The sequence below is a fragment of the Talpa europaea genome, assembly GCF_964194135.1.
Source record: "Talpa europaea genome assembly, chromosome: 13".
In the NCBI taxonomy this organism is placed as follows: Eukaryota; Metazoa; Chordata; class Mammalia; order Eulipotyphla; family Talpidae; genus Talpa; species Talpa europaea.
In genome coordinates, this window is record NC_140080.1 from 98,781,396 (window position 1) to 98,808,964 (window position 27,569).

The 27,569-nt window shown below is 66.3% G+C and overlaps 1 protein-coding gene across 1 annotated transcript; it reads right to left on the reverse strand.

The window, feature by feature from the left end:
• Window positions 1-6,033: 6,033 nt before the first annotated feature.
• ZNF516 (zinc finger protein 516) lies at window positions 6,034-26,797 on the reverse strand (the record flags this gene model as incomplete). Its single annotated transcript, XM_084252722.1, has 2 exons — window positions 24,846-26,797; window positions 6,034-7,529 (listed from the first exon to the last, which is right to left on the reverse strand). Exons 1-2 carry the CDS (start codon window positions 26,602-26,604, stop codon window positions 6,034-6,036), a joined length of 3,255 nt encoding a protein of 1,084 aa, XP_084108848.1. The 5' UTR covers window positions 26,605-26,797.
• Window positions 26,798-27,569: the final 772 nt, after the last annotated feature.

Here is a 27,569-nt window from a genome sequence, read left to right on the forward strand (position 1 = left end):
CAGGGCCGGGCCCTCCGAGCCGCGCCCGGGGCCGCTCTCCTCCCCTGCATCGCTGCGCTACATGCCGAGGAGCCCCGGGAGGCCGCGGCTGCACCCACCCCGCTGCCCCGTCTGTCCCGGCGCGGCGCCGTCCGGCCAGGGCGGCCGCTACAGTGCTTAGCTTCTCCACTCCGCCCTTCCACACACGTGGCTTTTTCCAGTGTCTCAAACTCGTCTTGAACAAAGCAGATGCCTCGTGCCCGTCCTGTGCCAGAACCGCTGTTTATTATGGAAAACACAGGCCGCGGGCGAGCACGGCCACGCACACAGACTCTCTGTGCGACTCCAGAGAGAAGCGTCTTCGTGAGTTTAAACGCGTGCCCAGAAGAGGCTCCTCCCTCCGGCTCCCACCCCCGCCGGGCTCGGAGTGCAGGGCGGGCGGGAGTGCTCCCGCGGCGGTCCTCCTCGGGTCGGGTCCGGCGGGGGCGGAGGGATGGCGTGAGGGGCCGGCTGCCCGGGCGCTGGGGTCCGGTGGAGACGACTTCAGGGTCCCTTTCTGAGAGGCACTGTCTGGACGGCGTCCGCGTTAGAACGGTCTCTCCCCTGGACGAGAAAGGGAGAGAAGCACAGAGAAGCTCATTTCTGCCTTTCGGTTTCCAAAGACGCTTTCGTGTTTTCTCACCCACCCCCAAGAGCACAGGCAGCGGCCTCGGGAGCAGGCCCTGGGCCGGCCCAGGCTTGGGGCTCTGGGCCCGCTGGGACTCGGGCCCTGCCTGCACCAGCGCCACCGCCCCCCACCCCCGAGCAGGCCGGTGTCGCGCTGGAGAAGACGCTAAGCTGGCGAGCTGGGGGGAGGCTGAGAAAGGCAAGTCCCTGGGGCAGAGCCACGTACAAGAGGACGCCAGCTCCACAGCAAAGCTGTGCCCAGCCCCTTGCCAACAACAAGGGGCACTGCCCTCGCGGCCGGTCAGAGCTGCACTGGCCTCGCCTGGATTCTGAGCGCGCGGGGCAGGGGCGGGCAGGTGCAGCGGAGGGAGAGTGAACGTGGGCCTGCGGCTGCGCCTTCCCGGGGACGCGTTGGAAGCGTCGCTGTCTGACTACAAGGCTTACAATCTGGAGACAACATGGGCGAGACTCATCTTAGCTGTGCCGACCTGCAGCTGCCGTCCCGGCGGGCCGACGGAGCGAACGTGCTTGTGCAGACGCAGCCCCTCTGTGCCCCAGATTCCAGCCCAGCCACTGGGAGCCGGAGGAGGACGGGCCGGGATGTGGGGATCGCGTCCTCCCCCCACCCCGCTCACGTTTCAGGAAAGGCCCTATGTGGCTGACCGTGCCGCGGACACCTGCGGCATCAGAGCCCGGGCAGTGGCGGCGCGGGCCGCGGGCAGGCAGACCAAGCGCCATCCAGACGGCGAGTCTCTGGCAGCAAATCAGGGCAGACGTTTTGCACTTTGCACAGGATTTGGGGCTCAGGTTCCTGGGGAGCAGGTTTTAGAGACGCTGGAGGAAGGGTCAGGGCCTCTGTCCATGGAGAGAGAAGCAGGCGCTCCCCGCCTGGTGCTGGCGCTGCGGAGGGCATCGGGACGGCGACTCCTCAGACCCCGTCCCAGGTATGTCCCCGGGGGCCCTCCCTGGGGACCCGCCTCCGGGACTGGACAGAGCACACCCCCAGTCAGAGCAGCAGGAGGCGGCCGCTCCCACTAAAAGCCTAAAGTTCTAAACTGCAGGAGTCAAAAAGCCTGTGACTATCTCGGAAAGACAACAAAGCCCGAGGAGCCGGGTCGGCCTCCCCCGCAGGGCCTGCAGCTGGGGTCAGCCGGCTCACACGAATCGCGCCTGTCTTGTCCTCAGCCCGTAAACCCGGCAGGTCAGACAGCGACGCCTCATCCATAAACCTAGAGCACAGCCGCCCGGCATCTTGTTACCACCGCAAGGACATGTCCCTAGCGCTGCTCTAGGACAGCGGCTTCTCTTCCTGACTCACGGGCCAGCGGATTATCAGGCCTCACGGCCGCCCCACAGGGATTTCAAGGAACGAGTGAAGCGTCCAAGAAGGCAGGCGAGGGGGGTGCAGCTACGAGGAAGGGCTCGCGGCCACAGAGGAGGTGGACGTGAAATGTGGATCGGACAAGTTGTTTTCTTGCTCTACAGAGAAAGCGTCGTCAGGAAGAGCAGAGCCGCTAGAAAATGTGCCTTTTCTTTCCTGCAGCTGTGGGAACCCAGGGCCTGCAGCCTGCGAGAAGAAGTATTTTCTTCATTTTGCATTTCCGCGTCCCGGGGTCACTGCCCTCTGGGCCCTCTGCATTTACACCGCCCCTTTCTCCTCTGTGAGGAGGGGGTGTCGTCCCCGGGGCTCGAGGGCACCCACGCCGAGGCCTCCATCCCCGGGGACACCCCAGTCTCAAGTGGGCGCCCGCCCCGGGAGTTCACACACGCCCACGACTCACACGCCCCCCGCCAGCCGCAGCAGGCCCGGCCCGCGGCCATGCCGGGACGTCGCCAGGGGCCGCCAGGACGTCGCGCCATGAGTTGCACTTGGAGAAACAGGTAATGCATTTTAAGATGTTTGCTTTTAAGAACAAGAGACTGCTGAGAGACGAGCTGGATTTTGAGGTCTGATCTGTGATGCTGAGGGCGGAAAAATGCAGCGTGAGGGGTGCACCCGCGCGCCCCAGCACCGACCCGTCGCCTGCACAGACACCCAGAGCCACGGACAAGACAGCGAGGCTGCCTCCGTCCTCCCGTGTCCTGCCACTCTCATCCCTGGCACAGGGTCTCCAGCTCGACTATTTTAAAATAACACTTTGAATAACAGAAAATAAACTATTCATCGTGGCCTTTACGTTTGGGCTAGGAATCCAAACAAATCACAACACCAGGTTTCATATTTCAGCAAAAGTTGGTCCCGTCTTTTAGATTCGGGGGGGCGGGGGTCCTCTGGTTCCTAACGTTTAACCAGTTAACAGAAGAAACGGAGCCCCACACACCCCTGCCAGCTCCCCTCTAGCCAGCGTGGTCAGAACGCCCCTATTTCAGCGTGTTATTTTCAAACGAATTTCTTCTAACGATGCAGGACACCGACGCAGAGCAAATGGAGCTAACCCACGACAAAGGGTGTCCGGCGGCAGGCGCCCTCGACCGCAGCTGGCAGGTCCGAGTCACCGCCCCGCCGACAGGCGTGACCGACAAGCAGCCCCGAGGCTGGACACCCTCGCCAGGGAAGAGGCGCCCCGGGAGGACGCCGCCCTACCTCCGGGCCAAACCCCACCGGACAGCAGGTCCCGCGGACACGAGCACCAGCCCCCGCGGAAACCCTCAGCCAGCCGGGCCTCTGAGGCCAGCCGCTCCTTGAGGCGCTCGGCCCTGGCAGGCAGAGCCTGTGTCGGTCTAGAAAGAGCCACTCTGGGCTCGCACGGAGGCCAGCGGCCACCCGTACCCTGCAGCTGAGGGAGACCCGCGGGGCGCGGTGTTGCGGAGGGGCCGTTAGACGCACGCGGGGTGTGGCGGGGTGATCGCGGGCGCGGCTCTGGGCTCGTGCTGGTCAGCTGCTGCTGACTCCTGCGGAGGAGGCGCCAGCACCCAGCGTGCGCCGAGAAACCCCGACAGAGACCGCAGCACGGCCCCACGCACGGCCCTTCCCAGCGCAGCCCCTGCAGGGCGGGCGGTCGCACGGGCGACCTGCAGAGCCGCCCCCCGCCCCAACAGAGCTGGTCGCCAGCCTCTGGCCTCTGGCATCTGCCCACGGAGGATGCGCCCCTCACGCGTCTGCTGGCGCGCCTGCCCTCCCCCGCTGGGGTCTCCAGCTAGCCCCAAACCGACAAACCGAGCGCCCACACCAGCCCAAGCCAAGCACCATGCGGCAGACCTGGGGTTACTATCGTCTTGCTTTCTGACAAGCAGCGAGACTCAGAGGCCCTGCCCATCCCCTGTCCCGTCACAGTGGACACAGCCCCGTCAACCACAGCTGTGGCGTCTCCCCTGGGGCACCCCTGCAGCTCTGCCTCCTTGCCAACCTCAGGCCCCACCGGCTCCCAGGGCTGCAGGTGACACCTCCAGAGGTCACCCAGCCAGCGGGTCCCATCCAAACAGGCCCCTTCCTACGAGCCAGAGAGGCCTGTCTGGGCAGAAGGAACCCTGTGAGGCTCAGGTCTGCACCCACCACGGAGCCGGGAGCAGCGGTGCATGGCGGGCACACAATGACCAGCACAGCCACGGCGGCCAGCGATGGTCAGCACCCGATGAGAAGGGGGCCAGGGGCAGCAGAGGATGCCTCGGCTTGCTCGGGGGCCCCAAAGTCAGGACCAGCAGGCAAGTGGTGGACATGCATTAGAGAGAGGGGGTGAGGGCCAGGGCAGCCTTCCCCACCCAAGCCCCAAGCTGCGTTGCCATCGAGGCTGGAGACAGGCTCTTCCCTAGCTCAGGAGTGTGGTCCTAAAATGCATGCACATGCGGGTGCGGCCCAGAGCCCCGGGACTGCCCCAGAGCCCGTCAGGGCAGCACACCCAGGCCTGCCACAGGCGGCCGCCAAGCCCGTCAGCAGCTGTGGGGAGCAGCCACACCATGTGTGTCATGGTGGCCGAGACGGTTCACATTTGACCTCGCTCCGAAAAACAAAATCCTGAGGCCCATTTAAAAACAAGGGAAAGATCCTTAAGTTGAAGGCCGCTGTGCCCCTCCAGTACTGCGACCCGCAGCTCCAGGGCCTTAACTCAAACACTCCTGCTCTTCGGGGGAGAAAGGCCCTGGCAGCGCAGGCCGCGGGCAGCGCCAGGGCCTCTGAGGCGTGGCCTCAGCACCCCTGAGGGCCGGCAGGTGGGGTGTGTCCTGCAGGCCAAGGGTCACTCAACACCAACATGGACAGGAGCCCCAGGCCCAGCACAGCCTGGCCTCCAGGGCAAGGGGTGCAGGGGCACTGACTGCTGACCAGGCACCTCTGTCCTCAGCTGCTCTGCTTTCAGGCCCAAGGAAACACAAGGTGAAGGAGTTTCATGAAACATGAAGGGCCCACAGGCCCCGGGCACTCCCCAGCACATCCTCTGCCCGGCAGGCAACAGCCACCCGGCTGCATGGTTCCCAGGGCTGCCACCGGAGGCGCGGCGGCTCCCGAGCCTGCGGCAGCGTGCCCACCATGTCCCCTGCGCCCGGCAGGACGCCTCTGCCTCCCAGAGAACAAGAGGGTTAATACGTGAGCTCTTACCAGTACTCGAGCACAAAGCTCGCAAAACCCTCAGGGCGCCCAGGCACCGTCACCCCAAGATCACAAGGCCAAGAGGCAGGACGCAGGGGTCAGGAAGGGGCCCGGAGGCAAGAGTGCCGGGTGGCAGCACACCTGGTCATCCTGTTTGGCATCATCTGTCCATCCTGAACTGAGCATGCGCCCAGGCCCAGGCAGTTCCCGAACGCCCCAGAGCCACAGGAGAAAACCAGGCACCCGGAATGACCCACCAGCCCGCGTGGCCCACGTAGCCCGGCCTCCCCACGGAGGACTCAGGGGCCTCCCGGGCGATGGGAGTTTCTGCCACACCCCCAGAAGTGCCCCGACTTCCTCAGAATTTTAGGGGCTGGAGCTCCAGCGTTATCTTAAAGGGACACCTGCTTCCGGCACGCGCGTCTCTCCGGAGGGTAGGGCCCCGAGCCAGCGCCCCGTCGCTGTTTGTCTGCTCTCTCGATAGGAGAAACGTCGCTTCCCGGGACACCTGGGGTCAAGGGAAAGCCTCCCGCGTCTCTACTCCAGAGCAAGCTGCCCGGGACGCCGCCGGCACCTGCGGGCACCGCAGGCGCTGCAACCCCCGCCCGCGAGCAGCAGGAGGGCGGGCGCCGGGAAGGCCCTGGCCCCCGCACACCCCCTGCACGAGGCTCTGCCCCCTCTCGCCGGCACACGGCGGGTCTTTTCAGTGCTGGGTGTAGGCATAAGCCATCACCTCCGGCGAACACCCTTGTCCTTCCAGAGACAAGGCTCGACGATCAGGGTTCTCTAGAGGCACCACGAGGCACCTGCTCTCTGCTCGCGGTGCAGGGGCAGGTGCGAGGCCCTGGCCCAGCGCCCCCAGGCGGTCACAGGGAGCGGTTGGGGGCGGCTGCCCAGACACGCGGCGCACGGCGGCAGTGACCGGTGAGCAGCAGTCCCGCGGGGCCCGCCAGGGCCTGCACGCGCGGCTTACCTCTGTGCTCCAGGGCAGGGCCGCTGGCCCCCCAGCTCTGGTAGAGGGTGGCAAAGTCCTTTGGAATGTAAGTCTTAAAGATATTGAGGATGTCCAGGCGCTTCTCGTGGCCCTCGGCCGCCGGCTCCTGCGCGGCGGTGTGCAGCACCGGCTGGGGCTGCGCGGAGCCCTTCCCCCGGGAGCCCGCCCCGCAGCTGGCCGGCGGCCGCAGCTCCTGGCCCGTCTTAGAGGGGGGCTCCCGGGGAGGTAGAGGGGGACCCCCGTTGCCTTTTACATGTGGCTGACCCTGAGGCTGAGGGCTGAATTTGGCTTTCAGGGGGTCCGGGGCACTGTGCTTATGCGAGGGCCCGTGGCCGGCCCCTGCAGGGGCGACGATGTACTTCTCCCCCGGCCTGCTGCTGGCCGGGGGCTGGGAGCCAGCCCGCGCGATGACAGTGGGCGTGGGGGCCGCACTTCTGCCGAAGCTGCCGCCCGCCACGGGCCCCGGCCTGGGGCTGGCCTCGGGCTTGGGTTTGGAGGGGGGCAGCTCGGGGCCAGGGCTGGGTCTGGTCTGCCGGGGACCGTCAGGGCCGGCCACCCAGAGTGCACAGGCCGCCCCAAGTTGGCCCTCCTTGCTCTTAGGCATGCCAGCGGCCTTCGTGGTCACGGCCGGGGCCGAGGCGCTGCCCTTGGGCCCCGGCGCCCCGCCCGGCACCTGCGTGCGGGTGAACCGGGCGATGGGCAGGGGCTGGCACTCTTTGCCCCCGAGGGCCGGTGGGGGGCCAGTGCGCCCGCTCCGAGCGAGGAAAACCAAGCTGTTCCTGATGCTCCTGTGGCCGTCGGGCAGGGTCCACGGCGGGGCCGCCGAGGCACAGCTGACCCGGTGCCACACGCGCTCGTGCATCCAGAGCACCTCGGGGTAGCGGGTCTTGTGGCTGCAGTAAGGGCATGGGTGGACGGCCAGGGCAGCCTGCAGCGAGGAGGCCAGCTCCTTGTGGCTGGGCGCGTCCCGGGTGGACCTCTCGCTCAGGTCCAGCGGGGTCAGGTCTGGGGCAGGCGCCTTTCTTCCTCCCCCAGGAGGATCCTTATTGTGCAAATCAGACGATTTCTCTTTCAGGGGGGTGGCCTGGCCCTCTGAGGAGAGTTGCAGGCCAGCTCCTTCCAGAAAAGTCTGATGGGACCTGGCAGGGGCGTCAGCGGGGGCCTCTGGCCTGGGGGGCAGCACGGGCGTCCTCGGGTCTTTAGGGAACCTGGGCAGCTCGGGTCTCCGGGAGGCGTCTCTGCCGCCGCTCTCCAGTGCGGGCGCCGTCTCGGGCAGGGTGCCTCCCGGCGTGGGGCACGAGTCTCCGTTGCAGAGCGCAGCCGGCGCCCCCTCTTCCGAAACGCGGTGGTGGCAGAGTGGCTGTCCCCCTGGAGGATGCAAAAGGCGAGACGTGAAGTTATCATTTCTCGTCAGAACAACAGACAGGACAGAGCGCGACCAAGCGGCCGCGCCGGCACTCGGCAGGGACAGGGCGCGGGCAGCCCCAGCCGCTCTCAAAGCCCGTGGAGCGCGGCCAGGCCAAGGGCAGCGGCGGACATGGCCCTGGCGGACTGGCCACCCTGGTGTGAGTGGCGCGGGCCAGCAGGAGTGCCCACACAGGACCCCACGCAGGCCGCCCGCCGCAGGCCAGACCCTGCCCGCCGAGCCCCTCTGACTCTGAGCCACATTCCAAGCCCCAACCTGACCCAGAGCCGCCTGGGAGGACGGGCTGGCACGCGCCCCTTCCAGGAAGGCTGCACAGAGGCTCTGGAGCACCCTCAGCGAGAACCTGACCCGGCCTCAGGCAGGACCCCCAGAGCAGGCCAGCCCCAGCCCAGCACGGCCCGGGCTCTGCAGAACCTCTTTGGAGTCAGAGTCCGACCAGACCACACTCGGGCTCGACACGGCTCAGAGGAACCCAGCACCGTCCACACCACGGCCTGGGGTTTACTTCCATCTCCAAGTCACAGGGTAGGGTTTGGTGAGAGTCCCCGGACACCTCACACCCTCCGACGTGGAACAGGCCAGCCGCCGCCACCCAGCACCCCCGCAGGCATCCCCGCGGCGCGGACCGAGCGCTCTGGACAAAGGCCGGGCGGGTCTCGGGGAGGCGGCCTCACGGTCGGGCGTCCCGCGGAGTGCCGGCCTCTGTCTGCACGGCTGCGCCAGCGCGTCCGGGTGCAGCCTGGGGCATGAGGCTTCGGGATTCTGCTCAGGACGAGGAGCGTCGTAAGGAGCTTTGGATGTGAAGCCGCAAACTTCGGAAAATCACAGCCACAGCAGCGGCAGCTACACAAGCTCTGAGTGTCTGCGCGGAGCCAAGGAGCTGCCGGGACAGCGGGGCGGGCGCGACCTGCCAGCCGCCTTCCCGGGAAGCGGGAACAGAGCAGGGACGAGGGGACAAGCCTGGCTTCCAGAGAAGGACGCCGGTGACCCGCGGCTGCAGGAGGGAGGGGACAGCCCCACGGGCGCCGGGCAGAGCGGGGAGCCCCTGTCACTTCCCGGTCCCCTGGGGTCAGACATGGCTTCCCCAGAGCCAAGGCAGGCGGGGCCGGGAGAGGCTGGGAGCGCCAGGCCCAGGGCCGGAGAGGGTGCTCGCGCTCAGGGCAGCAGGCGGCCTGAGAGCCGCACCACGAGGAGGATCAGGACGTCTGGGTGACGAGGAACCCGCAGCACGAACGACGCGTTTGCAGATCCTCACACACGAGCGCGACTCTCCTGGCGGCCCGCGCTCGGCCTCGCGCTGGACGGAGCCTCGGCCCCGACGGCCGGTAGCTGGACGCTAGGATGAGTGACTGGCAAAACGGCGACTTATTTTTGTTAAAAGAAAAACAAGTAAATATCCTACGCGAGAGGCGACGTCTTGATTGCTGCAGAAACACTGTCAAGTTAAAGGCGGGGCCTCTAACTCAACAAACCAGCGCTACAGGAGAAAAGGCATCAAGTTTAAACACTGGAAGAACATTTTCAAAAACTCTTTATTGCTCAAGGGCAAAGTCAACATCTGAAAGGCTCGCCTGACGCCTCCTCACCCCGGGGTCAGGGAAAGGCGGTCTGCCCCCCTCGAGAACTCACCCCGGCGTCCCGGGGCTCAGCAGAGACCCCCGCCCCGGCGGTGTTTGTGGACCGAGCTCCCGCCTGCTCCGGGGACGGGGCGGGCAGCGGCGGCCGCCCCAGCCCTGCCCGGGCCCTAGAGCGCGCGTCGCGTCTCCTTGGGGGAAACCCGGGCGGTGCAGAAATTCGAAAAATCGTTCAAGGAGACCACGCGGCCCGGCCTGATGGAGAAGGGACGCCCGCGTACCGGGGGCAGCGGCACCGCGGGGCGGGGGGGTGGGGGAGGGCGCGCGGGCGCGCGGGGGGCGGCGCCGGGGCCGCAGGGCCGGGGCGGGGGGCGGCGGGGGGCGGCCCGGGGCGGCGGGGGGCGGCCGCGACCACTCACAGCCGGGCTCTCGCGTGTCTGGAAACACGAGCCCCCGTCCCGTGTGTTCACACAAACGCGAGCTTGCGCGAAGAGCGAACCAAGAAGCCGGGTCGGAGCCGGCACAGCCCGGCCCGGCCCGCGCGGTCACTGGCGCGTCCGGCCCGGAGGAGGCCGGGGTCGGGCGCCGCGCGCCGCGCCGCCACCAGGTGGCGCCCGCCCCGCCTCGGCCGCGAGGACCGCCCGCCCGCCCGCCCGCCCGGCGGAGCCCAGGGGAGCCCAGGGGAGCCCGGCGGAGCCCAGGGGAGCCCGGCGGAGCCCAGGCGCGGCCCGCGGACTCCGGAGCACCCGCCTGGCTTCGAGCCCCGGCGGCGCCCGCGTCCCTGAGGCGCCCCGCGGGGCGGGCACCGCCGCCGAAGCGCCCCCAGGTCTGGGCTCGTGGACGCCCGGGGGCGCGGGCGCGCGGCGGGGAACAGCACCCCGGGCGCGGCGGCTCTGCTCCTGGACGCTGGGGCCCCCCCCGCGCCGCAGCGCCCCGAACCCCCCGCCTGCCGGTCCCGGAACGCGGCCGGGCGGCACCTGCGCGGCGGCGACGGGGCGCGTGTCCCGCGCTGTCCGCGAGGCCCCGGGAGTCCTCGGGCGCGGCGCCCGTCCAGGCTGCAGCCCCGCCGGCTCTGCGCGCCCGGCTGACGGGCTGCGGCGGCGACACCCGCGGGCACAGGGCCGGGCGCGGGGGCCGGGGCAGCGCGCTGGGCGCGCAGGGAGCCCGGCTGCCCCCGCTCGCCGGCCCCGGAGGCCGCCGCGCTGCCCGCGCGAGGCCGCCGCACCCTGGCGGGCACCCGGCCGGCACCTGCCCTCCGAGCCCCGGGCGCGGGCGGCAGCCGAGGGCACCGACGGCAGCAGGAGCGGACGCCGCGCGGGACCGGCCAGCAGGGGACACGCCCGCCGCGGGTGGCCCGCCGCGGCCTCCACAAGCAGCAGCGCCCGCTCCCCGCGGAGGAGCGCGGAGGAGGGTCCTGGGGGCCGGCGGGGCCCGGGCTCCGCGCCCCGAGACGCCACGTCCACGCAGCCGGGGCCGCGCCGGCCACGAGGCGCGGGGGGCGGAGGCCGGGGGCTCGCACGGCGGGGGCCGGAGGCTCCCCCCGCCCGCAAGAGCAAGAACGCGCCAAACGGCGCCTCAAGGCTGCCCGGGGGCCCAGGGGCGCCCCGCACGAGGCGTGGCCACTGGCGCCCCCCAACTCCCCCTACTCCGCCCCCCACTGCCGGGGAGCCCGCGGCTCCTCCCAGGTGCGCAGTGGGCGGGACGCGCCTTCACAGGCAGGGGGCGTCTCCGGAAAGGGGGGGTCACGGGGCAGGGGGCGTCCGGGGCAGGGGGCGTCACGGGGGGTGTCACGGGGCAGGGGGCGTCCCGGTCCGGGGCAGGGGGCGTCACGGGGGGTGTCACGGGGCAGGGGGCGTCCCGGGACAGGGGGCGTCCCGGGACAGGGGGCGTCACGGGGGGCGTCACGGGGCAGGGGGCGTCCCGGGACAGGGGGCGTCACGGGGGGCGTCACGGGGCAGGGGGCGTCCCGGGCAGCGGCGTCCGGGGCAGGGGAGCTCGGAGCCCCCGGGGCGCCCTCACTGCTGGGCTGTGGACTCCCCGGCCGCGGCCTCGAGGAGAGTCCGCGCGCTCAGCTTCGCCCCTCGCCTCCGCCCGGTGCCAGCGCGGCACGGGAAGCCTCGCCCGCCCGCCCGCCCGCCCGCCCGGGGCTCCCCGGAAAGCCTGTGGCTCCCCGTCTCGGCGCCACGCGCGCCCCGTGACCGCCGGGCCCCTGAGCCCGCGGGGGAGAAGCTGTCGGCGGCGTCAGGGGCGGCCATCAGGCTCCGCTGCGGGACTCGGGGGGCAGGCTCCGGGGCGCTGGCCCGCGGGGGGCGCCCCCCAGCCCCAGGAAGGCGCCTCCCCGCGCAGGCGGGCGCAGGGGCGAGGGCGCACGGGGCAGCTGGCCCGGGGGCGCCCGCCCTGGGCGGACCCGCGAGGGCGACCTGGCCCCGGGGCCTCTGGGCAGTGACCGGCCGGCGAGTCCCGGGGGCGCGCGGAGCGGCGGGCGAGGCGCTGGGGGGGGGGCGCGAGCCGGCGGGGAGGGCGGGGCCCCCAGGGCCGGGGCCGCCTTGTGCCCACGGGCCCCCGCCCGCGCCGTCAGCGCCCCCGGTTCAAACGAGGGCCTCGTGGCCCGGCCGGCCGCGGGACAGGAGAGCAGCGCACGGGCGCCCGGCGGCCATCGCCCCGCGCGGGGACCAGGGCCCGGGGGGCTCCGCGCTCTGCGAAGCCTAGTCCAGGGGGCCCGTCGCCCCCCCCCCGCCACCTCGGGGGTTCCCGGGGACCCCAAGTTACCCTTGGCAACGAGACTGACGGCGAAACTGGAAGTGACGCAGCCCGGCGGCCCCGACGGCCCCGACGGCCCCGACGGCCCCGGCGGCGCCGCGTCAAGGTTCGGAAGAGCAGCGCCCCGGCGGCCGGCGCCGTCTGTCCTGCGGCCCCGTCTGTCCTGCGGCCCCGTCTGTCCTGCGGCCCGCGGTCACCTCCTCGCCGGCCACTCAGCGCCGCGGCCCCGACCCCGCGCCCTGACCCGGGAGGGCAGCCGGGCCGCGGCTGCGCGCGCCAGACGGCCACTCCCGGCGCCCGCGGGGCCCCTCGCCCGCACGCCCGTCCCCGGAGAGGCGGGCTGCTTGGGGTGGCGGGACCGCGGGGGCCCCGCGCCCGGGCGCGCTCCTGCCCACGGCCACTGCGGAGTCCAGGCTGCAGCACACGGAGGACACCGTCCTCTGGGAGGAGACCGCGTGCGTGCGCCCGAGCGTGTGCGCCGTGTGTGTGTGTGTGTGTGTGTGTGTGCGCGCGCGCAGGCCCACCTGTAACAGCTAAAAGCAACTCACACCCTCGGAGGGCCGGGCAGCAGGTCTGAGGCGCTGAGCAAGGCCGTGGAAACACAGGCCCGCGCCTCCCCTGCCTGCGCACAGCCTCCTGCACATCCCGGCACAGGCACCACGAAGAAAAGGTGACTGCAGGAATCGCAACGCTGCTCACTCGGAGCCTGGGAAATGCAAGAGTCATCCAGGAGTCCCCAGGACACCCCCAAACCCAGCACAGAAGACCCCCAGAGAGCAGAGTCCAGAGCTGGGGGCCTCGCCTCACGCACGTGGGGGGTCACATCACACAGCACAGCTGTCTCCAGGATAAAGGGGCCCGCTGGCTAACAGGACACCCGGCCGTGTCCGTGCAAGCTCACCCATACCCCAAGACACGGCGTCTGCGCTGCAGTGGTCCACATGGACCCCGTCGGCACCAGCTGCGGGGTCAGCACCCGGCCCAGGCAGTCTGGGGCTTGCCGCTGTGACCTCCCCGCAACACCCCGCTTCTGTCTCGGCTGTTGATGGCAATTCTGCCCCAGGGGATGGCGGCAACGTGTGGAGACAGCGTGGGGTCGCTGCTGGGCCTGGGGACAGCTGGTGTCCCGAGGGAGAGCAGGGGCACGGGGACGCGGCCGGCGCCGACACACAGGCTGAGGCTGGTCCGGGCACAGCTCGCTCCAACTCAGCTGCAGCCCCGGCACACGGCAGACGGGACCAGGAGGGGCCGGGGAGGCAGCCCCGGGAGCCTGGGAGCAGGAGGAGGAGCTGAGGCCTCCACGAGCAAGACCAGGCAGAGAAGGGTCGCCGGCGGGGGCCCCTGGCCGCTGCACCCCCCTACCTCCCGACGCCCCCCTGCTGTGCGCCTCCAGTGGTTCTGCTCACAGCCGGCTTAAGGCCACAGTGAAGCATTCATGAGCCCACAGACGCCCCCAGACATCAGCCCGCAGGGCTCTGAGGAAACGCCCCGTGTTCGCTGGAGACTCAGAAGGCAGCGCAGGGCGAATGTGAGGGTGCCCAGGGTACGCCCTGCCAGGCGCCCGCGGATGACAGCCCGTCACAAACGCAGACAACCCCAGCGTCTGGAATCCCATCCAGCGGCCCCCCCAGACACGCTGGGGACGGGCAGGTCCTCGGGATAAGCAGCTTCCAGCCCACGGGACAGCGCCCACGTCCCAGTGCAGCCCCTCGCCGTTGCACCCGCAGACCAGCACCTGCTCCCACCTGCGTCCCTGGCCGTGCGTCCACCGCACAAGGCCCACCCTCCCTCATAGCCCCGGGCTGAGGGAGGACACCAGGCCACGCTGTTCTTGGTCTCAGGGGGCCAGAGGGTGGGACGGGCACGCGCTGCCAGGAACACGTGTCCTCGCCTGTGACTCAGAGGCCGACCTCCGTGCTGCCCCCAGGGACGCGCGCCTGCCAGACCCTCCTGCGCTCCTCGTGCTGCGTCCACACGGGGATGAGCCCTGGACCGGGGACACGGCAGCCCGCAGACAGCCCAGGGACCCGAGAAAGTAAGTGCTGCGCCCTCAGCCAGCCCGAAAGCACCAGCGTCTGTGCTCCGGGGTCGTGCGTGTAAGGCGCCCACAGCCCATGCGGGAGCTGGGAACCTACACAGGTGTGTGACCCACAGGTGACCTGCCCTCGCCCATGACATTGTCTCCTGGATAAAAACCACTGGCTTCCATCTGGCAGCTCTTTGCTGCACACAGCGGCCTCTTCTGACGTGTGGCGCAGCACCCCGTGGAGGGAAACGCCTCCCCCACGCCGCTGTCCTGCTGCTCCCAGACGCAAGAGGAGAGGCCCCGGCGGGTGGCCACTGTCACCCTGGCTCTGCAGGAGGCGCCGACGCCTGGCAATGCGGCTCACCTCGGCCTCTGAAGAGGAGCTGTTCCAATAGTCGGGGCAGAAGAGCGGGCACCTGCTAGCCTGAAGGCCGCCAGTCCGAGTTACTAAGGAGCAAAGTCTCTCGGCCGGTGGAATAAATGATGCATCGTTAAATTACAAACCACCTGTTGGTAAACGGAATGTCTCGATAAAACACATTTTTAATTTTTTGTTTCCCAACATACTGTTTCACCGGCAGGAGAGCTCCCGGGCGGACCGCTCTCCCGATCGCGGGCAGAGCAGACTGAACTGAGGCGTGAAAAGCAGGAAAAGGAAACTGTCTCTCGGATTCGCCCTACAAATGAGGAAAGCACTAAGGTGGAGGGGAACATGCTTCAGAAGTAACTGCGTTTTAGACATAATTTCTCTCTTTCCTCTTCAGAAATCTCCAACACGGCAAGGGGGGCGCGCCGAGGCGATCTCAGGCGGTGCAGCGGGACACTGGAGTGGGGGGAATCCTCTGAAGCCGCTCTCTGTACAAATCTTTAGGCAAAGCAGGACTAATTCACTCTTGTAATTGGTTGTTTTCCTGATGGGACGAGACAAATGTCTCTGGAAACCCCGGAGAGGCCTACACTCTGCGAAGGCCACCGCGCCACGCAGGGACCCGCGCTGGTGCTGGGAATGCGTCTGCCTCACACACAGAGGCCGGGCTGGGGCCCAGCGGAAGCGGCCAGTGCAGAAGAGATGGCTGAATGCACTGAATGCAGCAGACTGCATGCAGAGGAAGGAAACAGGTCTTCTCCCAGGCCAGCAGGGGAGGACCCCAGGCCCCACGTTCTGCAGAGAGGGGCTGCCCGCTGGGATGGCTGGACCCTCCACCCATCACAGCCGCACGGCCGGCAGGACAGCACTGGCAGGTGGCCCGCTGGCCCACGGGCATTGGCCGATGCCAGGCCCTTCGGCTGATGCATCCAGGCTTACCTCAAAGTAGCACCAGGTTCCAGAGCCTTCCGTTTCAAGTGCGGACCGATCTCTGAATACAAACTTGACATGACCTTGCAGATCCGTTAGGCTGGAGGCAGTGGGAGGCTGATACTGTTTCCTTTGCGAATCTACAGCTAATACCCGAGCCATCCTGTGATGGGTCAAAGCCAGGAAGGCCAATGGCCAGGTGACTTGTAACAGGCACCAAGCCTCTGCCCACCCTCCCTGCTCCGCCCAGCATCGAGTAATCAAAGGACGAGTGTTGGGCCTCCCCGGTGGCGCAGCGGTTGAGCGCTGGGCTGCGAAGCTGCCCGCAGCCTCTGCAGCACCGGTTCGATCCCCGGCTGCTGGGCGAGGGTCCCACATGGCGCGCAGACCTCTCCTGCCGCCCGCTGCTCCCCTCAGCAGTGTCCTTCGGTCCTTCTGCCTGCTCTGCTCCCCGCTCTGGCTCTGGTGAATTCTCTCACCCTCCCGCGCTTCTGACTGCCCAGTACTTGTATAAATAAATAAATAAATAAATCTTTAAAAAAAAAAAAAGGACCAGTGTTGGGGTTACAGCTGAGTGTCAACACTTATTGGTGTAAACTTGAGTCCTGAGATTTCCCACCCACCTATTGAGACAAGTACTTACACCTGCTGGGGTCTGATGAAGGATTACCAAGCCTTCAGCTGCCCATTAAGAAGGCCAGGGCATGGTATCACAGGTGAGCTTTCTATTTCAAGTCGGTGGGGCAAGACTGAAGATTGAAGAAATTAATGTTGGGAAAACTAGGTAGCAACACGGAAAACAAATTTAAAAATCTCACAGAAAACATGAATGGATTAATGCAATGTGGAATAAAGCAAATGGAATAAAGCAACAAATTTATTCAATGAAAATATTTTAATAAGGTTGGAATATCTTTCTAAATTGTGTATAAAATATAAAAACCATAAATAAAAATGTAATTTCTATAAGACGACTTCATAAAGTAAAAAGCCCAAAGGAAAAGTAGGAGCAAGAATCTAAACTAAGCATAATGGATGTCCTCTCCATCATATGTAAAGGGTTCTTATAAGAAAAGGACTAGCAAGAAATTATTAAATGTGCAAAGTGGATATAAATTATGCAATGTAAGTGGTCAGCTTAAAAATATGCTCACTCTCACAGAAACCAGAAGAAAGGAAATTAAAGCAATAAAAATACTTTTTTTATTGCAGAGGCAACTCTAGAAAAATGCACAGCGCCCAGAATCGCTGAAGCTCAGGAGGACGGCCGTGCCCACCGCTACTGCGGGGAAGACACCACAACCGCGTGGTGGGACCCAGTGAAATGCAAGCTGCATCCCCAGAGTCTCTGCCACTCGAGGACTCAGCAGTGAGGCCCGCCAGGTGCCCTCCCAGCCCCGCTGCTGCACACCTGCCGCAGTGCTCTGGGCTGGAACCCTGGAAACACTGTGCACACCCACCCCAGGCAGAACGTTCTGGTCACGTCCCACTTCTCAGCAGCTCCCGAGCGAGGCGACGCCAGGAGGACACAGTGTGTGTGGACAGAGCAGGCGGGAGCCCCACAAGCAGAACGACCCCATTACGCGCAGGGAGGAAGACCTCCGTGCGCCCACAGCTGTGCGGCCAGGGTGGCGGGGGCGGCGGCGGGGGGGCAGACAGAGGGGCTGCCCTCAAGTGTGTGTGCACGGCCTGGGCGCCCCAGGTGTCCGGGAGGACTTTCTCAGCACCAACGGTGTCCTGTGGCCACGGGCAGGTGCCGCACGGCCGCCTCCCGCTCTCCCCTCCGCCTCCTCCTCACTGCCTGGGGAGGAGCGCCTGGGGCAGTGAGCAACCCCAAGGCAAGAAGATGGGGGTCACGGTCCCTCACCTGGTCAGAGAGATCTGCTCCCCCGTGAGGGCATCAGAAGGAGCTGAGAGGTGACCCCCCCACACTCAGCCAGGAGGGGGCCGGGTGCCCCGGAGGCAGGTGGAGGGTGGGCAAAGGCAACCCCACGGCTGTGCCTTCTGGCCCTCCCCTGGCCAGCAGCCATGGGCCGGGGTCCTCTCTGACTCGGGCCTGGGAAGGCATCCAACCCGGGTGCCTCTGCTGCCTCCTGGCCAGGACCCATTGCTGGGCTCTGCCCTGTCCCTCGCTCCCCTCTGCCTGTCTGAAGGGAAGAGGCACGGGAGCGCAGAGAGGCCACAAAACCTGGGGAGAGGAGGCCCTGGCCATGCGGCACTGGGGAGGAGGGGGAGCAAACGTGAGGAGGCCGAGGTGCCAGCGTCCCTCTGGCCGGACCCCGGCTCACAGCCTGGCAGGCTCCGACAACATCTAGCAACACCTCAGCAACACCCCACGGTCCCGGCTTCCCAGTCAGCCAAAGGACAAAACCAGGAATTTCTGACCCGTGGGGGAGGAAGCACCCAGGGCGGCGGGTGAAGGCGGCACCGGCCTGCTGGCCCCGCCCATGCCCAAGCTGGACCCTCCTGGTGGCTTCTGAGTGCGGCTGCGGGCTCCTGAGCAGCCGTCACCATGGAAACCGCAGGCTCCTGTCCCGCTGCCAGCGCCCTCCTCAGTGCTTCCCAAACACCAAGTCAGCACTGAGAGCCTCTCCCCCAGCCCGAGGGCAGGTGCTCTGCTTGTCACCTCTGGGTGCTGACGCTCCTCTAACCACCAGATGACTCACTGCAGATGATTCAGCTTGTGGGAGCGGACGCCACTGTCACCCTCACAGCTCTGCCCCAGCAGACCATCATTTTGAAAGAGCAGCACCTGCTAGTCCTTGAAAGTTACCATTTCAGTCCTCCACGGTGGCGCAGGGGCTAAAAACAGAGCTATCAACCTATTGGCAGCCACAGCAGCACGAGTTCAATCCCCGGCCAGGGAGCTACCCACATGGCGCGCAGACCTCTCCTGTCTCCCCCGGCTCCCCTCAGCAGTGGATTTCAGTGGATCCGCCTGTTCTGATCCCCGCTCTGTCTCTGGTGAGTCCTCTCACCCCACCCCCTTGGCCTACACCCCAGCTCATGTGCAGAAATAAATAAATCTTTTTAAAAAATTAAAAGTTCAACCCATCCCACTCCTACCAATTTCCAGTCTCATCCCAAAATAATCTGCACAGATGACGTCATGAATCAAATCACATAGTGATCAATATTTCAAAAACAAGGTTTAAATCCAAGGAACTTTGACACTAGAAGGGGGCTGGACGCCCGGCCATGCCCAGCGCCAAGACCAGCGCTCCCCGTGCTCCCGCCACGCTCGGGAGCAGCCTCCGGCTTCCGCAGCAGGAGGGACCTGCCTCGCTGGTTCTGGAGGGAGCTGCCTTTGTCCAGGGCCTCAGACATTGGGGGCCGCGTCCACATAATTTTCTACAGGAAAACTCACGTGAGAGGACCCTGGACTATCACCTTAAATGTTACATTGCTTCACCCATTAGGTTACTAAACGGAGACAGGGATCCTGTTAAGCGGCCTCAGAACGCAGCAGTCAGAGCTAGAAGACAGAGCGTGAGCAACACTCAGGCCCGGCACGTTTTCACAGAACACTCGTGGCAGCTGTCGGCCCAGCGTCTCACTGGCCGCCTTTGCACACGACACAGGAGGCCAGGCGTGTGCACCGTGGTGTGAGGACACCGAAAAGGAACCAAGAAGACTGGGGTGACAGAGGCGCCCCTCCCCACCCCCCGGTTTTGCAAGGTTTGTGAAATACAGATGTGAACCACAGCCCATATTAATATGCAAAGATGGATGCACCTGGCGCATGCAGACCTGGGGCCTATCAGCAACCCTCGAAGCCTTCACGGACACTGGCCCAGAGGAGGCCCCGCAGACAGGAAATGAAGGAACAACGAAAAGCAAGCTGGGGCGCAAATGAAAGATGAAGACCCAGGGCTGAGGCACACACATCAGCAACAAACACACGTCTCAAGTGAAACCAAAGTGCTTCAAAAAAGAGGGTCCAGACTCACCAAACAAGTCCTGTCCCCACTGCAGGCAGGCGACCAGGACAACGCATGTCACCAGCAGCCCAGCATGCCAGTCGGAACCAGGACGACGGGGGTGCTGGGGTCAGGTGAGTCTGCTCGGAGCTCGCGGCGTGAGGGCAGCGCGAGGCTCAGCACACGGGAACTGCACATGGGACATGCACCTGCGGCCTCCAGCAGCTGACTCAAGGACCGGGGCCAAGGTCACGGGAGGAGCCACTGCTGGCGTGGTTTCTGCACCATCACAGGGCCAGGCCGAGGGTTCCATCCAGGTCCCCCAACACGGGCTGGGCCTGAAGGGCCCCCACTGGGCTGTGCCACCAGCCTGCCAGGGGATAGGGCACGGGGCCAAATGTCACGCTCCGGTCTCTGACCCTGCACTGCAGCAGGGCCAGGCAGCCCACCCAGGGCCCACACGGGCTCCAAGGCCTGTCCTCGGCCTCGGAGCGTGCAGGCCATCACGCCGGGGCCCACCTGGAAGGAGCAGGTGCCAGGACAGCCTGAGCCTCCGCAGCCCGGGAGCCTGGGAGGTCTGGGGGACAGTGGCCGCAGGGCTTTGTCCTCAGCGTGAGGTGCCGCCTGGTTCTACCCCCACCCCGCCTGCACCAGAATGGGGCGCACAGGCCCCGGGTCAAGGGACCTCCCAAGACCGTAGGGTCAGGAAAGGTCATTTCCCAGAATGCTGAGCCCTCCCTGGAAGGCACGATCTGCACCCGCTCACCCTCATCCTCCACGCAGAAGCGCACAGGACACACAGAGACTCGGACACACTGTGCCGCCGCCGGCCGCGCGGGCACACAGCCCGGCCACCACCTGCCCCAGGGCGGCCCCGCTCGCCACGCCCACCGAGCGTGCCTGCACACGGCCTGTGGCATTGGGGCAAGTCCGGAGGGGCCACGCTCCCGCCCGCAGGACAGGGGCCCACAGGAGCGACACGCCGGCCCGGCTGCACGCGGGGGAGGAGCGGCTCCACCAGCCCGCGGGGACCCCGCAGAGTCCACCTGGGGTGTGACACAAAGAGGAAGGGGCTGAAACCGCTGTCGTGCGGAGGTGAACACAGCGGCCTCCTCCAGCCTCCGACCCGCGCCCCATCTGCCTCGGGGGACACTCTCGGAGGTGGTCACAGCGGCCACGCCAGGAGAGCTGGCCTCCGCGGTCTCCTCAAAGAGGCCTTATTGCACACATGGGCCTGGAGCCCGGGCCGGGCGTGACCCCCAGGGCCACCACCCTCGCCCCCCGAGAGGCAACCCAGGGTCCTTCCCAGGTGGGACTGGACGCCACGGAGCAGGTCTGTTGCCATTCTGCTGTGCACGGGACGCCCACGCGGGGTCAGGCCACCGGGATGGGCCAGGACAACCCCACGTGGGCGTCTCGGCCCCACGGGCAGCAGGGCCAGGCGGAGAGGGAGGAGTCAGCGGAACCTCCCCCACCATGCAGTCCTCTGCGACCACCCATGGCTTTGGGCGAACGAGAGCTAGCCGGTGCCTCAGTTTCCTCGCTGATAAAACACAGGGGCAGCCAAACACCTCTCCGCTCCCCACCACCTCGACAACCCAGACTCTGTCCCGTGTCGCGGGCAGAGAAGCACGCGTCTACCCGGGCGCAGTTCCGGGCCGTGCCCACGCGCAGGCAGTCCACCCCGGCGGCCGGGGTGTGGCGGCCGCTCCGGCCAATACCGTGTCTGAGGGCCTGGGATATCGCCAGCCCATGAGCACAGCCTCAGGTGGGCCGCCCCAGACGCAGACGCACGGCGGGTCCAGGTGCGAAGCCTCTGCCCACGCGGCTTGGGGCCAGCTCTGCTCCAAGAGGTGCCAAGTCCGCGGGGTTCCAGGTTGCCTGGTGAGCGCACCCCAGTCCTGCGGTGCAAACGAGGATCTGGGAGCATCCCCCTCCTACTCCAGTTATTCCCACCAAGTGGACGCAGCGGGGTCTGGGACAGTCTGGAACCACCGAGAGCCGCCGCGGCTCAGGTTTTCAAGCCCCCAGCAGGCACTGTCCGGACGCCCCTGCACTTGGCCCCCAGGCCAAGCAGCCTTCTCCCCGGGGGCACGCTGAGCTGCTGCCTGGGTCAGGGGCCCACGCCGGGGGAGCACCGGGCCTGCGGGCAGCGTCCTTGCGCCTCCCCGTGACCAGCAGCCCATGCAGGTGAGACACGCGGCCTTGCCAAGCCCCATGTGCCCAGGGGGAGGCGCCCGCGCAGGACCAAGGGAGGGGCGCCCCTCCCCGCTCACGTTTACTTCCAGCAAGTCCTCCCGCTCCCATATAATAGGGGCCCCCCGCCCCCCACCCCAGCAGCCCAGGCCATAGGAGGGGCGCCATCTGATTGGCCCATTTTTGTTGTTCAATAAACAGCCAAACACTTGCAATGTCGAACAGCATCACCTAAAACTTGGGTTTTCCTATCAACAGAGTTGCGGAGCGTGGTCAGAGTCAGAGCCCAACAGATGGATCCCGTGCCCTGGGAGAGCCGGGCTGGGCGCGCAGGCGGCTGGCAGGAAGGGCAGCTGCCCCAGCTCTGCGGGGCACTCAGGCCAGCCGCACCTAGGTGGGCCCTCCACGCCTCGCGGCTCCTTGGCACACAGTCCTCGCTGGCAAGACCCATGTCGTCCTCTCCCGGGAAGGCTCTCTCAGCGCCTGACTCCGTGGGCCTTTGGAATGTGGGTCTCCATGAACCCAAGTGCGCCTTCCCCACTGCTGATCCAGGTGGGCACCGGAAGCTCCGTGTTTCCCCAGATCAAAAGTCTTAACTTGCGCTGGCACCTGCCTCCTCGTCGGTCACATCACCTTCTCGAGCGAGGTCTTGGCCCTGCTGGCAACGCGCTCTGACCCCCGCCGCGTGCCCTCTGCCCTGGGCGATCCCAGGGGGTGAGGCGGCCCTGGCCGGGGTCTCCACAAAATAAAGGCTCCAGGACTTGCAGCTCTCCAAAGGGGCGGGAGGCGACACCGCTGAGAAACGTTTCCGGAAACAATTTCTGTCGATGACTCTAGTAATGAAAATTATTTCTAGATCCGAATCAGCAAATCCATTCCTGCATGGATTTTTTTGTCCGGCCAAAAAAATCTTTGGGTAAAACAGGGGCTTGCAGGACAGCCAGAGAAACCTGAGCTCTGGTCCCAGCTGCGCCACCAGAGCAGACGGCATGGTCACAGCGCGGCGGGCGTCTGCCTCTCTCGGCCTCCACGTGCCTAGCCAGCCGTGCCGGGGCCACTCCACGAGAAATTCAAGTCCCTCGGAGGCTGAAAGAGCCAGCAGGAAAGGCGGGACAGGCCAGCTGCTCCCGGGGCTGTCTGGACATTTTAGCCAAAAGCCACGGCGCGCTACGGATCACAACAGAGAACTCAGAACAGCGTGCGCTTCTCCAGACGGCAGCCTGGACGCCGTCGCTGGGTCTGCAGAGGAGCCTGGGGTGTGGACAGACGCCCCAGCCTGGTCTCTCCCCAGGAAACAACCCCCTGCTCCGTGCCCTGCAGGCCGGGCTGAGGAGGGAGCCGCCCTGGGGCAGTGGGAGCTGCGCTCTGTGCCGCCCTGTGGGCTCCGCTTCTCTGGGCTCCCGACGGCTTCGAGACTCTGGTCATTCTGTGGTCAGCGCGTTGGACTCAACCGTGCCAGACGATCTCGTGATAAAATCATCTGAAGCGGCAAATCTCTCAGGGAGATGTGACCACGCAGAGGAAGCCTGTGTCCCTCGCAAGCACAGGTGCTGCCGGTGAAGCTGGGGGAGGGAAACCGCGCCCTCGTTTACAGCGAGACCCACGCGCGGTTCCGGCATCTTGAGCTCTGAGTCCTCTGATCGCCACCGCCAAGGTGAGGCAAGGCCCTGAGCGCTTTCAAACACGGAAGATTTATCTTCAAAGGAAAAACAGACCCGGGGCTGAGCTAGTGTTCTGCCTCCCACGGGAAAGGCAGCTGTGGCGCTGGCGTGGGGCAGCAAAGCTACAGCTGTGGGTTTTTTAAAAAAAGAAAAAGCAAGAATCATTTTCAGAAGCACTGCCCGGGGGCCACACTCGAATCCACCGGACTTGCCACAGCAGACTGTCCACGGCGCCGGGACGCACCTCGACCGTGCGCGCCGACTGTCTGCTCTCCTGCCCCCCCTCGGCGCGGGGCCCAGCCCGGGCTCGGGGGCGGCCCCCCGGCGGTCACCCACTTCCGGCCGCGGCCGCGCGTGCGGGTGGCCGTCCGTCCGTGGGGTCAGGGGACAACCGTTCTCTACATTTTTTATTGACTCAACACACACTTGAGTGGAACAGACAGACGCGCACATCAGACACGGCGTCAGCCTTTAATAACTCAGCTCCGCTCCGCAGCCTCGGCGAAATCTCTAATGAGGAAGAAAGGACAGACTCGTGTTTGTTCTGAAGAACTGCACGGGGGGTTCTCGCCGCAGAAGGGAAACAGCCCGGAGGAGCACTGGGCTCCGTCATTCTCCATCTTCCAGGTGAGAGCAACACCCACGAGCCAGTTTCCACGGAGAGGGAAACGGACGCTGATAAAGGCGCACGTGGTGCCACTGCAACAGCACCTTCTCCTCGAAAAATTACCCCAAGCCAAAAATGACGGAGAAAATATCAAAATGTCTCAAATGCTTAAAAAGTAGAAAAAGGATGAAAACAAAGCTGGCCAAGCACCTTTAAATATTTACATAGCTGCGATTTGGAAAGCAATCTGTTCCAATTAGCCGCGTCGAAACCCCCAGGGCGGCTGGATCCAAGGAGATTAATTATAACCGCACACCAAGCCCCAAGCGTCTCTCCTCGGCTCGCTGGCACAGGAGGGAGCAGAAGGGAGCGTGCGTGCCGCCAATCTCCTCTCGTGTGTGCACGCGCGCAGGCGAGCGGCGCATATGTGGGGTGGGGTTTGTTGTGTTCTCCTGTGTGTGCACCCATGTCTGTGTGTGCATGCCTGTGCGTGCAGGATGATGAGAACCAGTCCACATGGCACGTGACCGGAGGGGCCGACCTCACAGAGGTCCGTCGTGGGTTCATGCTGGGACCAGCAACTCGAGAAACCACAGGTGTTTGTTTACGAAACGCCCCGGGCCTGTGGCCACCAGGAGCAGAAGAGGCGCCAACAGCACGTGTGTGTGCCACAGCTGACATGCACGTACACAAGGGGTGCACAACTCCACAGGGCCGCCCGGGGCCGCCTGGGTGAGCCCCAACTTCCTGGGGCGGGACTACCTTGGGAAACCCTGGCCTGAGGATGACGCACCACGTGGAGGTGACTAGGCCTGAGCTACCCAGCCTAGGGCACCCGAGCACAAGCTATGCAGGCAGCCGTAGAGCTACCTGGGTCTGAGCTACCTGGCCGCAGGGCTACTGGGCCAGGGCCCCACGCCCATGGATTACCTGGGTGCCAACCTACTGGCTCTGGTGCTCCCGGAGCCCTGACGGCATGGGGCTGGGCTGCCTGGGCACAAGGCCACCCGGGCAGGGCCTGAGCCTAAACTACCTGGGCATGGGGTACCTGGACGAGAGCTACCCCAGCACAAGGTTTCCTGGGTGCAGGGCTCCCTGGAGGGCCTGAGCCACCCAGCTTCAGCTTCAGGGGTACTGGGCCTGGGCCACCCCGGCTCAAGAACACCCGGAGTACCGGGCACGGGGCCACCTGTGCCCCGCCGGGCGCCAGTGCTCACCTGGTGCAGGGTCGGCCACGCCCTCCTCTCCGCTCTCCTCCGCGGCCTCATCGGCCAGGCCAGAGCCTGGGGAGTCGGCGGCCGCACAGGCCGAGCCCGGGCTGCTGGGCTGCGAGGCCGAGTCGCCCTCGCTGAGGGAGCCGCCCCGTGCGCGGGCGGCGCGGTCCCCGGGGCTGTGGCGCTCCAGGTCGCGGCGTGCGCGGCGGTGCACACGCGAGTGCAGCACCATCTGATGGTAGGTGCGGAAGATCTTGCCGCACTCGAAGCACTCGGACGACTTGCCGTGGCCGGCGGGCGCGGTGGCACGGCGGCTGGGGCGCGCCGACGGCCGGGGCTCCAGCGGCCCGGGCGCCAGGTCCCCGGGGGCGCCCGCCCTCTTGCGCGGGGGCCCCGGTGTGCCGGGCTCCGGCTCACGCTTGCGCTTCTCCTGGGTCACCAGGATGTACTCGCGCCGCTCCTTGTCAAAGGCCACGTCCCCGGCCAGCGCCTCGTCCCAGGCGCCGTACTTGAGGTACTCGGCCGGCTCGGCCACCTTGCCCCGCGTGGCCAGCTGCCAGGCCTGGTAGCTGCTGACCGGGTCCAGCTCGGCCACCCGCAGGCCGGCCTGACTGTGGGCAGGCGCCGCCCCCGCCGGCCGCAGGTTCAGGCACTGGAGGAAGAGCTGCTGCGAGTCGGGGGCACCACCCTCGGCGCTCCGCGTGCCGCCCGCGCCCGGGGCCCGCGTCCGGCTGGCCTCCACGCGGCGGTGGATGGCGTTGTGGGCGTTCAAGCTGTCCAGGTTTGTAAACAGGTTCCCGCACTTGGTGCAGACTTCGTAGAGCGACAGGCCGGCCACGATGGTCTCCTCCTGCACCACGTTGTTGATGGTGGCGATGGGGTCCAGCTCGCTCCGCGGCTTGTTCTTGCTGCCCAGCCGCGGGCCGTGCGCCTTCATGTGGTTCTTCAGGAACCAGGGCTCCTTGAACCTGCGGCCGCAGATGTGGCAGCCGTGGTCGAAGGAGCCGCGGTGCTTCTTCATGTGGGCCTTGAGGAACCAGGTCTGGCTGAAGGCCTGGCCGCACACCTCACACGGGAACTCGCCGGGCGGCAGCTCGGGCTTGCCGTTCTCCACGCCCGGCTCGGCGCCGGGGGGCCCCTGCACCGTGATGTGGTCCTTCTCGATGTGGCTCAGCAGCGACTCCTCCCTGAGCGTCACGTAGCTGCACAGCCGGCAGGCGAAGGGCTTGTGCGCCTGCTGCACGTGCCGCTGCAGCTCCTGCTTGCGCGGGAACTTGCTCTTGCAGAAGGAGCAGGGGGCCAGCGCCGCCTTGCCCTCCTCCGGGGCGCCCTCGGCCTCCTTCTTGCTGCTCCTCAGCAGGATCTTGCTGCCGTCCAGCGGCGCGGCCCCGTTCAGGATCTGGTTGCAGGCAGACGTGCTCTTGGTGGGGCTGGCGCAGCCATCCAGGCCCTCGGCCGCACGCGTCTCCCCCGCCTCCGGCTCGTGGCCCTGGGTCAGCGTCCCCGTGCGGTGGCTGCGGATGTGGATCTTCAGGTTGCCCTTCTGGGAAGCCCGGTGGTCGCAGTAGGGGCACTTGTAGGGCTTCTCCCCCGTGTGCTTGCGCATGTGCTGGGACAGCGAGCTCTGGAAGGGGAAGCTTTTCCCACAGATGCAGCAGCTGTGGCTCAGGGCCCTGTCCCCGTCCATGTCGGGGCTCCGGCCGGCCCGGGGGGGGCTGGGACCCCTCCGCAGCTCCACCTCTGCCTCCCGGTGGTGGTCCATGTCCAGGACGCAGGCTCGCCCGGCGAGGGCGGGCGCGGCTCTCGGTCACACAGGCCGGCCGGGGCCGCGTCTTATCTCTCCATTTTCAGAGGAGCTGTCGGCTTCAGCGGCAGAGGCCTGGGGCGGGGCCGCGTGGCTCCTACCTGGAGAACATGGCTTCCGGCGGTGAGCACCTGAAACGGAGAAGACAGCAAGCTTAGGAAGGCAGCAGCCGCACCCCAGGCCCCCGTGTCCGCAGACCGAGACGGCGCGCCTCCCCGAAACTCATCAATCCAGTCCAATTTACAGAACAGGCTCCCGCCCAAATCCAAGCAGATGTGCCAACAGCTGCTTTCCTTTAAGAAGCCAACACTTAAACAATTATTACCATCGTCGTGTGCTGAATCATTAAAATAAATCACAGTAAGTGAGTGTGCACCAAAATAATTTTTCATCAAACAAATACCAAATTTTTTTTTTTTAAGATTTATCTATTTATACAAGAACTGGGGTACAGGACAGAGGTGCGGGAGGGTGAGAGGATTCCCCAGAGACAGAGCAGGGGACAGAACAGGCAGACCGACGGAACACACCGCTGAGGGGAGCGGCGGGGAGACAGGGGAGGTCTGCCACACGATGTGGGTATCTCGCCGGCCGGCTGGGAATCAAACCCGCACTGCAGAGGCTGCGGACAGCTTCACAGCGCTGCGCTCAACCCGCCGCGCCACCGGGCAGGCCCCAGATACCAAATCTTTAAGGAACAATGATGAAGAGAGAGTTGAAAACAGTGTGAGACCTGGATTCCAGGACAAGGTGGCACCAGAAACCGAGACCAGACAGGGCGGGGAGACCAGGAAGGCAGGCACCGGCGCAAGGCAGGGATGAGGGTGCGCTGTCGTGCGTGTTGAGGCAGCGCTGTCACTGCAGCAGGCAGACGATCCAGCCCAAGGGAAGCCGCGGCACACAGAAGCAGGACGCAGCGCCCC